This window comes from Monodelphis domestica, chromosome 8 (genome assembly GCF_027887165.1).
Source record: "Monodelphis domestica isolate mMonDom1 chromosome 8, mMonDom1.pri, whole genome shotgun sequence".
Taxonomy (NCBI): Eukaryota; Metazoa; Chordata; class Mammalia; order Didelphimorphia; family Didelphidae; genus Monodelphis; species Monodelphis domestica.
Window position 1 is genome coordinate 211,138,346 of NC_077234.1, and position 12,640 is coordinate 211,150,985.

General features: G+C 36.7%; 1 protein-coding gene across 1 annotated transcript in view; it reads left to right on the top strand.

Moving 5' to 3' along the window:
• Positions 1-9,105, top strand: part of PLCXD1 (phosphatidylinositol specific phospholipase C X domain containing 1) — a 37,428-nt gene extending 28,323 nt beyond the window's left edge. Inside the window, exons 5-7 of the mRNA XM_001365413.4 lie at positions 615-770; positions 5,644-5,827; positions 6,615-9,105. Of these exons, the coding sequence (XP_001365450.1) occupies positions 615-770; positions 5,644-5,827; positions 6,615-6,853 (579 nt within the window). The 3' untranslated portion in view covers positions 6,854-9,105. The remainder of the gene's footprint in view (positions 1-614; positions 771-5,643; positions 5,828-6,614) is intronic.
• Positions 9,106-12,640: the final 3,535 nt, after the last annotated feature.

A 12,640-nucleotide genomic window follows, 5' to 3' on the forward strand; every position in this document is an offset into this window, starting at 1 on the left:
TCAGGAAAGGGCATAATTTCCAAGTCTGTTCTTACATGCACTGAAAAGAGGGGCTAATTTCTCCAAACCTGGCTGCAATGATCATTATATATGCCTTTTGGACTGCTGCCCAAACTCAGTGAATTAGTGAATTGCTTGCCACTTGTAACGTGGACACTTTAAAGAAATATACTCAGAACATTTTCTATATAGGCCTTTGGAATTCTCCACTGCCACGAGTCGATAAATTTCTATTTACTGACCTTTCAAAGGTTAAAGCAAAATCTTTCAAACTGATCTGACCTTGACGGAGAGGCAAGGCTAGACTGTCATTTTTATTTAATCGCCAGTTACTTTTTTTCCAAGTCGGCTTTGTGTTTTCTTGTTATGTGTAACTTCTCAGGCTGGAAACTGTTTGAACCAAAAAACAAATATAAAATTTCAATAATAAGGGAAGCAACTTGACAGTTTGGGGCCTCAAAATTATTTAATAATTTTGTTATTATTGTGATAACATATATAAAATATATAATTAAATAGTTTCACCCCAAAACAGGGATATTGTCTTCTCAGTATTATGCTCCATTTGAGCCTCTTTAAATGTGTTTTGTTTTTGATTTTTTTTTCCTTCACAGGATACACTAACAGACATTTCAGAGTGGTTACAGAATCACCCTAAGGAGGTGGTGATATTGGCCTGCAGGAATTTTGAAGGAATGACTGATGAACTTCATCAGTATCTTGTCACCTGCATAAAAAACATTTTTGGAAAAATGCTGTGTCCCAGAGGTGTAAGTGAAATATTTCATGTCCTTTCAGTTTAGTTGGTTGGTTTTCCCCTTGACTGGGTAAGAAAACCTGGGTTGAGAAACTCCAGATGTGAGAGAAAGAGATTCCCAGGTCTGAAAGACGAAGATATGTCAGAATGTCACTTTACTTCTAGAGGAAGGGCTTCAACTATCTCTGACACTGAGGTTAGACTCCTGAACTATAGCGATCAATACACACCAACCTCTGTCTGGATGGGCAAGACTAAACTCTTTGTTTATGCAGGAAGATTTTGAGAGCCCTTTAAAAAAAGATCAGAACAAACTATTAGTTAAAGAAATTCATGGGTGCAGCTCAGTGAATTGAGAGTCAGGCCAAGAGATGGGAGCTCCTAGGTTCAAATCTGGCCTCAGACACTTCCCAGCTGAGCGACCCTGGGCAAGTCACTTAACCCTCATTGCCTAGTCCTTACCACTCTTCTGTCTTGGAACTGTTATAAGGAAAAGTTATTGATTCTAAGGCTGAAAATAAGGGTTTAAAAAAAAAAAGAAATCCATGCTGAAAATTGACAGCATTTTCTCATCATAACTAAGTAGGACTCCAAGAAAGGGGTATCTAGTTCTGAAAATGGATAGTGTCCAGAATTAAATCCTCAGGTGATTCCTGTGTATTTAGCATAGAGTCAGGCATATAATAGATGCTTAATAAATGCTTTCTTCCCTTCTTTTTTTCTTTTGGTAAATATGCTTGTAGAATCTGCAAACATTAAGTTTCTTTGCTTTTTGAGAAGCTTGTTGAGCTAAGTAAAAACTCAAAAGAATTTGATGAAGCAATACGATTTGTATTATCTCTGACTCAGAGGTCCTATATTCAAATCCCACCTCTGACACTCACTTCCCAAATGATCTTGGATTTAACCCTCCTGAACCTTAGTTTCATCATCTGTAAAATGAGAGAATTGAACTAGATGGCTTCTGAGGTCTCTCTCAGTGCTAGATCTATGATTTTACTAACCTACACATTTAATTGAAAATTTAAAATATATGGAACATATAATTAGAGATGGAAGGGAATTTTAGAGTTTATTAGTCCAAGACCCTCATATTACAGATGGAAAATACTAAAGCCCAAAGAATATAAATGTTTTGTTCAAGTTCATATGAGTAAAGTGGGAGAACTGGATTTGGATCCAAGTCTTATGACTCTAAGTCCAGTGCTCTTTTCACCGTCTCTCATATTTGTTTAGGAATTCCAATTTTATTCATTTTATCTATTATTAAATATGTATGAATGTGCCATCAATCCCAAGTGACTAAAAATAGAACTTTTTAGAACTTAAAGCAATCCAGCAAAAGAACTCAATATCTGACAATTTTTTTGGAGTTGCTGTTGAAAACCCTTACCTTCTGTCTTTGAATTGATACTAAGTATGAGTTCCAAGGCAGAAGATCTGTAAGGGATAGGCAAGTGATCTGCCCAGTCACCTATCTAGGAAGTGTCTGAGGTCAGATTTGAACCCACTACCTCTTGTCTTTAGGCCTAGCTCTCAATCCACTGAACCACCTAGCTACCCCAAGATACTTACAGTAAATAGTTGAACAATCATCTACTGAAGTCCTGCTCTGTTGCCTTCTTTTTTTTTTTAACTTTTACCTTACAACTTACAACCAATCTTGTGTATTGGTTCCAAGACAGAAGAGCAGTAAGAACTAGGCAGCTGAGGTTAAGTGACTTGCCTAGGTCCACACAGCTAGGACTACATTGGGCTCCCTTTGGACTACTAGGCTACATTTGGACCTGGGACCTCCCATCTCCAGACCTGGCTCTGTATTCCCTGAGCTTCCCCCTTCTATTGCCTTATAATGTTTTGGAAAGGACCCTGGGTTCACAAAGACTTTGGTAATAGAATGTAAGTTCTGACAGGTCCTGGTAAAGAGAGAGGATTCAATGTTAGGCCTGGTGGTATACTTCAGTATGTCTGTATCTGGCATTGGTGGACCAGCCAAACTAAGGGCAGAAAAATTTGCTACTAGAATGGTTGCCATAAGGTCATTTATGTATACATATGTATATTTTTTAAATTATTATTATTTTTGGCCACAGCAACTCATGAAGCCCATATTGTAGGGCTTGAAGGCATAGAATAAGGAAAGGAGGGGTAGGGGCTTGTCTTGGTGGAGAGAGTGCCCATACTTGTGAAATAATGGAAACTTGGGAGTATTTAAATAAGTTTAGTTACAAATAACAGAAAAGCATTTATGTAGTGCCTATTACCTGCCAGGAATTGTACTAAGCACTTTGAACAAAGATGATCTCATTTGATCCTAATAACCTTGTGAGGGAGTTGCTATTATTTCCCCCAATTTATAGTTAAGGAAACTGAGGCAAAGAGATAAGTGACTTGCCCTTATTCATACTGATAATAAGAGTCTGAGGCTAGATTTGAACATAGGTTTTCCTGACTGTAGGCCCAGGGCTCTATTCACTGTATCACTGGTTTCACAAGATACTGCTGTATTTTGTTGATATACACACTAATCCTGGGATCCTTGAAGTGTTAAACAAGTTCCCCTTGGTTTTAGCTGATGTGGCAGGATGTTTAGATTAGCTGGATCTCCCCTTGCTTCATAACTGTTCCAAGGATATACTGTAATGCCAAGGACACACCAGCCCTAGTGATTCACTGGTGGCAGGGCAATTGAGTAGGTGATGGGGTTGTGCCATCCAACAAAAGAATTTCATGTAGAAGACTGCATATAAATAAGTATCTACAAAAGAAATTCAAGGTAAATTTTTTTTGAGGGATATTGGAGATAGTATTTGCAGAAATCAGGAGACTTTTAGATGCTATTACTTGCACAGAAATTTGAAGAGAACAAGGGATTCTAAGAAAAAATGTGCCATGTGTTTGGAATACTACCTTTGTGGCCTTAAAAAAGTCAGTCCACCTCTCTAGGGTAGGCTAGTTTCTTCATCTGTAAAATGAGATGGTTGTATTGGGTGATCTCCCAAGTCCATCTCAGTTCTAAATCCTATGAGTCTATATCAACAGAGCACACAATTAAACAGAGTACTCTAGATGGATGTGGCCCATAAACCTAAAAGCAGGATTTGAGGAGGTTAAGACATACCCCAGAGAACTCATTGAATGTGAAATTATTTTCCTATCACATTTTATAGTAATTTTTATGCAAGTTCTATCCAAGTATCTTTAGACAGCATATGCTTAATAAACTCCAAGAATGTAAGCCCACTGTCCACTCTTGTCAATTTTCTTCACGAATTTCTTTAGCTAATAGCTTGCTCTGATTGCTTTTTTGAGGACTACCAAAAATTTCCTACATATATGAGGAGACCTTTTCCCATCCAGGGCCTAGGATTTATCATTATAGCTCAGGAGTAATCTCAGTGTCAGAGATGGTTGCAGGCTTTCTCATAGGAGTTATGGGCCAATCCTGTATATATCTAGTTCCTTGGGATCAGGGTTTTTTCTTCATTTCATGCTCGAGTTTTTCTCAAGTGAATGGGGTTATAGGATCATAGTTATTAGATACAGTGTGATGAAGGATGGCACATCATTCCCATCTCTTGTATAAATTCTCCTACATACCCCCACAAAACAAAACAAAACCCCTCTTTATGCTTTCTAAGAACAGGAAGTTTTAGTGAATTCTTTTGATATAAGAACATACATTTTTATTAATCATGGTTTTTCTTCACCTATATGTAGTGTGAAAACTAGTGTTCTCTTCCTCTTTTTATTTACCCCCTCCCTTCCTCCTTTTCTTCATTTCCCCCCTTTCTCTTCTTTCCTATCTTTCTTCTTCCCTCCCTCCTTCTCTTCTCCTTTACAATTAACAACATACCTTGAGTAAATTATCTCATTTGCCTGCCACAAAAACTCCATCAGGTGGGTAGGACAGGTGCCAGTATCCTTACTTCACCAATATGTCTAAGAACACATAACATGTAAGAACACAGGAGTATCATGACCAACATTCAAACTTAAGTCTAAGGGTTATAAATTCAGTGTTCTTTCCATTTCATCTGAATAATTCTAGTTGTAAAAACAAAAGGGTAAGCTATATTTATGTTCTTGGCATTGATCTTGAACCTGTGGAGGAAGAACTGGGAGCACTGGATGAAAGCTTCTCAAAGGCATATATATATATATATATATATATATATATATATATATATATATATATATATATATATGGCATATATATATATATATGCCATATATATATAAAATATAAGGAAAACTAATAACTAGAGTTATCCAGAATTGGATTGGACCATCTTGGGAGGTATTGATTTCCCTTCATCTTCAAGTAAAGGCTAGATGATACCATGCTGGGAATGAAGAGGGGATTCCTGTTTAGGAATGGCTTAGACTAGATGACCTCTGAATTCTCTTCCAAATCTTGAGATTGTCTGATGCCCAAATACTTCATTTCTAGAGAAAATGCCTGGATATTAACCCATTATGAAACTCAGGCTACTATTACAATAATATTGTTTTTGTTAGTCACTTTAGTTATAAAATTCTAGTACAGAGTTAATTGAAGTAAATGACAGAAATGGAATGGTTGGTGTTGTGAGGATATGACTTTATTGGGAAGACACTGGTATTTGGATTATGTAGTCCTATAATCAAAACAAATCTTATTACTAAGGATGCTCTTTTTTTTTGAGGAGAAATGATTTCTCATCTAAATATGAACTAGTTTAATTTTAAAAAAGAAAAACATCCATGTAAACATTATTAACATGGGAGAAGTAGTTTTGGCACCAGGAATAGAGTTAAAATGTTTTTTGAGATGGACACACAACTCATTCAAACCTATGTCTATTAGCTATCAGTAACCTTTCCCAATTCTGAATGCCTCTTAGGAAATGTTGACAATGAATCAACTATGGAGACATGGCTACAGGGTTATTGTCTCATATGAAGATGAGATTTCTGTGCAAAGGCACGAGGAGTTATGGCCTGGAATCTCATATTGGTGGGGAAATAAGGTGAAAGCAAATGATCTGATCTGTTATTTGGAATCAATGAAAGAATCTGGACGTCCAGGTAAAGCATTTATTTTTGTAAAACTATCTCCAAGAGTACATTGATGTCATTTGATTCTTAAGTTCTTGAAAAAGCACTGATCAATGGCAAGCTATGTTGGCATGTTTTGGAGAGGGAAACTTGAATCAGAGTTGGCCACTTTGGTACAATGGTAAAATTAGCAGTATCTTTAGTTCAAGAGGATATAGTCAATTCAAGGTTCATATTAGTCTGTACCACATTAAGGTCTACATGTCTTGTTCTCATGCACCTAACTTAGCTATCAATTCATCAAGAGTTACACTAGGTCTGGATAACCTGGAGGTTCAATCCCCTCATATTCCAGGTGGGACAAATGGAAACCCAAAGAGGCTGAGGAATGTGACCAAGGTCACATAGATAGCAGCAGAGATGGAACTAGAACTCATATCTAAGGTTCTTTAGGGCCCTATACCACATTGCCTTAACTTCATACTATTCTTTGATCATGAAAACACACATCGACTCAATAAGGGCCTTTAATTTCTCTTGTGATAGTGATTGTTTGTGATATGATGTTTTTGTCTTTGGAAATTAAATGAAATTAAATACCTTACTCTATCTTTTGGGGGCCATGGACCTAAAGATATTTTCCTCCCTGTAGAGTTAACATAATTCACTAAGAAGAGACAAGATTGCTTCTTCTTAAATTCTGAATAGAAAGAAAAGACCCCAAAGACATGGTGGAGAAATGGATAGGCAAAAGGGAAGGAGTTACATCTTGGCTTAGGTGATATGTAACTTTCTAATATCTTCCTTCTTGTTTCAGATGAATTATTTGTTGCAGGGATTAACCTTACTGAAAACTTTCAATATATTTTGGCCCATCCATCAGAATCATTGAAGAAAATGACTTTTCTTAACCTCCCATGCCTGTATGCATGGGTTCGGAAACAGTGTCCTGGGCCAGGGACAAAGTGCACCAATATCATTGCTGGAGATTTCATAGGAGCTGATAGTTTTGTCAGTGATGTCATTGCTCTCAATCAAAAACTTCTTACAGACTGACCATGTTCCATACTTTTTTTTGACATGAGGCATTCATCTTGCTCTTTGGTTCGTTAGGTTTCCCAAATGATTAAATCTCCAAGAATTTAGTTTTATCTGAGGATATGTGATTTCATTATGTGAGTACTCCCTCCACTTATATAGATTACAATCCCTCCATATCTTAGTGGACAGTTTATTGAATTGCTGTGGCTGACAAAAAAAAATTTGTCTTCTAGAGCAGTCTACCTTCTGGTCACACTTCTTCAAATTTAGACCATTGTTTGGTTTGTATTAAAAGCCTTTCAAGCAGAATTCAAGTTCAAGAAGTCAAGGTTACCTTCATTCTACAATGAAATATCCAAATCAGACTCTAGCGGAAGATATGATTATGTAATATAGAGTGAAACAGTGAAACATCTGGAAAGGAGAAGGAGAAGGAAGAGGAGGAGGAGGAGGAGAAGGAGGAGGAGGAGGAGGAGAAGAAGAAGAAGAAGAAGAAGGAGAAGGAGAAGGAGAAGGAGAAGGAGAAGGAGAAGGAGGAGAAGGAGGAGAAGGAGAAGGAGAAGGAGGAGAAGGAGAAGGAGAAGGAGAAGGAGAAGGAGAAGGAGAAGGAGAAGGAGAAGGAGAAGGAGAAGGAGAAGAAGCCAGCATGTATTTAAAGTGAAGATTACTCAGGGTAAAAGAAACTCACCATTGTATACTTTAGTTCTTGAAAAGACCACCCTCAGAATAGCATTTTGACAAAGGCAAAGATGTGCCCACAGATGCAACTGAATATGAAAAGGTTTTTATATCCTTGTTAGAAAAGTATGATTGTCTCGGATTTCTCCTCAGAATTTTATATCCATTGCTTATTTTTTTTAGCTTCATTAGAAACCCTGTGGGCTTTCCTCTTCCCTGGCCCTGGAGGCTTGCCTGTGGCTTAACTGATTTGATTCAGTGTTTCCAGTTATAAAACAGAACACATTTCTTGAGATGTTTGAGAACAGTTTATTACACAGATTAAAGATGTTAATATATTCATTATTATAACCAGAACTTTTATTATATTGTATAAGCAGTATTAAAAACATATTCCTATTATATTTTACCAGAGGTTCATTAAGCTCTGGCACATCCATCTGGATCAGTAATGAAATTGATTCTGATCTACCTCCCACAGGAATGCATCATTTCTTTAATGAACTTCTACTTTTTCTTCCTGCCAACACCTCATTTTGTTCCTACAGGGACTTTTTTTTACCATTTTCATGTTGCTTCATATTCACTTGCTTTCTATGGATTCCTGAGCAATTCTTCCAACCCAAATGTTCATATGAGCTATTATGCCCACCCTGTAGTAGAGCCTTTTGGATTGGTCAGATCAACCACAATTGGACACTCTGTACACGAACACCTACACAGTGATGTCTTTTTGGTCCCCTTTTTGTACGAAGGACAACAACCAACCAAGTGACCCCTACTGATTCCCTTTGTTTAAAATTTTTAAGTTTTAAAAAACTTAAGTTTTTAAAAATTTCTTGTCCTCAATCTTGAGCTTTGTATTATATTTAAAGTTGAAATTTTGCCTTCTTCCAAGTTTATAATTATTTATTTTTCTTTTTGCAGTATCTGTATCTTGCAAGCAATCTCTTTGTCACACACTCATCCTCTTTTCACATACTAACTTTGTGTCCAAGTTTCAAAAATGAAAAGGCTACATTACCTCATTTTCTTTCTGTAGCTTTAAGATACTGTGACTTTAGGCTTTATGACAATAGCATAATTATAAGTCATATTTATTCTTTCATTTTCCTTATAAGGAGGAATGGTTTAAGCATGGCTTTTGAAAACATGTGATGAAACATGCTTCCTGCCTCCTGACAGAGGTGATGTACTGGAGGTACAGAATGAGGCAAAGATTTCTGACATGACTACTGTGTGGATCCGATTCTCCTGTTTGATGATACTTATTTGTTATAGGAGACAAAGGTTTTTTTGGGGGGAGTGGAAAAGTTTCATGCCAGGAAAAAAGAAAAGAGAGATGGTCAATGAAGCAATTAGAAAATACATAGAAGACAGCAGAAGGAATCTCGGAAAGAGACAGAGACAAGCAAGACAGTCTTAAGAATTACTATTAAATTTATTATCTATTTTAAAGCAAAAGCTGTATATGGTAGACATTCATGTTTTCGTACAGAATTCTCTTTTCCTATTATTCATTGTATATGGAAATTGTTTTTATTTATATTGGATAAATTCATGATAAAAAATTAAAATTTAAAAAATAATGATTTGGGATTTTTTAAAATTAAACATTGTTTTTAAAAAATATTTTTTTTATTTGGTCAATTTCAAACATTATTCCTTGGTTACAAGAATCATTTTCTATTTCTCCCTCTCCTCCCTCCACCCCTCCCATAGCTGATGTGCAGTTTCACTGGGTATTGCATGTGTCCTTCTTCAGAAGCCATTTTCATGTTATTGGTATTTCCACTAGGATGTTAATTTAGAGTCTATATCCCCAATCATATTCCCTCCAACCCATGTCATTAAGCAGTTGTTTTTCTTTAGTGTTTTTACTCCCACTGTTTTTTATCTAGATGTGGATAGTGTTTTTTCTCTTGTAACCCTCTGAGTTGTTCAGGATCAATGCATTGCCACTAATGGAGAAGTCCATTACATTCGATTGTACCACAGTGTATCAGTCTCTGTGTATAACGTTCTCCTGGTTTTGCTCCTCTCACTCTGCATCACATCCTGGAGGTTGTTCCAGTCTCCATGGAACTCCTCCACTTTATTATTCTTTTGAGCACAATAGTATTCCATCACCAACATATACCACAATTTGCTCAGCCATTCCCCAATTGAAGGGCATCTCCTCATTTTCCAATTTTTGACCACCACGAAGAGCGCAGCTATGAATATTCTTGTACAAGACTTTTTCCTTATTATCTCTTTGGGGTACAAACCCAGCAATGCTATGGCTGGATCAAAGGGCAGACAGTCTTTTATCACCCTTTGGGCATAGTTCCAAATTGCCCTTCAGAATGGTTGGATCAATTCACAACACCAGCAATGAATTAATGTCCCTACTTTACCACATCCCCTCCAGCATTCATTACTTTCCATAGCTGTCATGTTAGCCAATCTGCTGGGTGTGTGAGGTGATACCTCAGAGTGGTTTTGATTTGCATCTCTCTGATTTTAAGAGATTTAGAGCACTTTTTCATGTGCTTATTAATAGTTTTGATTTCATTAACTGAAAATTGCCTATTCATGTCCCTTGCCCATTTATCAATTGGACAATGGCTTGATTTTTTTGTACAATTGATTTAGCTCTTTATAAATTTGAGTAATTAGACCTTTGTTAGAGGTTTTTGTTAGGAAGATTGTTTCCCAATTTGTTACTTCCTAAAATAATTTTAATTTGATGTAGTCAAAATTATTTATTTTTCATTTTGTGGCTCTTTCTAAGATTTGCTTGGTTTTAAAATCTTTCCCTTCCCAAAGATCTGACATGTATACTATTCTGTGTTCCCCTAATTTACTTAGTTTCCTTCTTTATGTTCAAGTCGTTCGCCCATTCTGAGTTTATCTTGGTGTAGGGTGTGAGGTGATGGTCCAAGCCTAATCTCTCTGATTTGGGATTTCTATAAATGTATATAATTGCCAATACTATCTTAAATACTGTAGGTCTTAGTTCACCAGGGGTCTATGACCCGATGGCTACCCTCACAAGGTTTAGCCGGCCTGTCGAAGCCGTTGCCTGGGATGTGGCCACTGCCGCATGCTAGCAGCTAACGATTTTTCGTGCCACTGGACCCAGGCTTCCAATGCCAAGAGAGTGTCTCTGTGCATCAACTTTTCCACTTAAATCTTCTTCACGCACAAGTGTCTTTGTGCACACTCATCTACATTACAGATGAAAGCGCACAAAGACAATCGTCATCCTCGGTTACCGAGAGACTACTACTACTACTATAGGTCATAGTTGTAACCTTAAAATTTCTTAGACTTATGAATGTTGGAAATTTCACCATTGGGAAATTTCATAGTGGAAAAAATTTCCTACTGATAGTAAGAACTCTATTGGAATGTGAAACCCCTTGGCATGGGAGAATCCTTCTCCTCCCTACTTAAGACTACTTTAGGACAGAAACCTTTTGCTAAACAATGGAAAGGGTTTTGACCTATGCTTAAGCATAGAACAGGAAGTTCTTTAATGAGTCATGATTGATTTTAGAATTGATACAATCGAGATACTTGGAATGACAGAACCAGGTCTTGGAAAATACAATCTCCACCCTACTTAGAGTAACAGGATTTAGGAAGGGCTGCAGCAAAGATCAAGATTTAATTATTTGAGAATATGACCTTCAACAGACATGTGCAAAGCCACAGACCTCTGGGCAGTCCTGGGTTAAACTAGAGCCACCATTGGCACAGGGGAGACATCGGGAGGTTTTGCTCTGAGAGAGGTGGCTCTGAAGGAGGACTGGGGATGTTGCTCTGTGAGAGGACCAGGAGAGAAGGCTGGCTCTGAAGGAGGAGAATTCTCTGGAAACATTTCTTGAAAGGAGGCTCTCTTGAAGGTGGAGCCTGAGGTTGGCATGAGAAGCCTTACCTAGAGAGATCTTGGGTGAGTGATAAAACCAACTGACTGATTTATTCATTCTTATTCCTTTCTTCCTTTCTCTCTTTTTCTATTGATTAATCAGTGTATTATAAATTAAATTTCTCTATAAAACCCAGTTGGCTTGGGCATATTCATAAATTGGGAATATATTCCCTGGCGACCATCTTATATTTATATAAAACCAAGACACAGTAGAAAACATATTTCAGTAGTCATAATTGATATATATATTTCCCTTGCTCCCAAACATTTTAATTATCACAAGTGTAAAAACCATGAGATATAAGATTTTTTTCTATTATCCAGCTGTGTTGAACAATATTAAAATTATTTTAATACTGAAACTGATAAATCTTAGCAACGACTAGCAATTTTCCAGATCACTTCAAGGTATCAGTGTTATTCAGTAAATGACACCCTAATAATTGAAAGAATAAACTTGAAGAATAAATTCATTAGAAGACTGATAACTATTGGGAGAGAATAAGTTTGGGTTCAAATCTGACCTCAGATATTTCCTAGCTGTATGACCCTGGGCAAGAATCAATACACAGTATTGATTCTAAGATTGAAGGTAAAGGTTAAAAAAAAAAGAACTAATGGAATAAGAAACAAACAAAGCTAAGAAGAAAAATTTTACTAATAAATCTATAACATTTCTTATCATTTAGTTAGGAAAAGATGAAACTTTGTACCAGAGTCATCTTGTATCTGTGCTAGTATTTTCTCTTGGAAAAGAACCAACCATTTAATTTCACAGAAATTAATTTATAAGGATGAATTTTTTGAATGTTTATAGTTTTTTTCATTATGGTAAACAGTTATACACTGACAGTACCTTTGTTTTTAATGAGGGGGATAGGCCTTCAATAACTTTAGATGTTTTCAGTTTCTCAAGTATTACAGCCTTTCAAAAAAAATATATCTTCTTTCCTTTGTGTGAAAGGAAATTCTTGGTTCTCTTTGTCTATTCTAAGTTTACACTTGTGAAAAGGGAATCCTTTATTCTCTTTGCCTAGTTGAAGTTAACACTTTGGTGTTAACCTAAGTACCCCTACTTAGTACTTCACCAGATGGTGAAGACAGGATCAACTCTCCTTTGTCTACTTTTGAACTGAATCAACACAAGCTTGAACACCCTACTTAGCACTAGGTGGAGGAGCTCTCCACCCTTTCAACTCAATCAG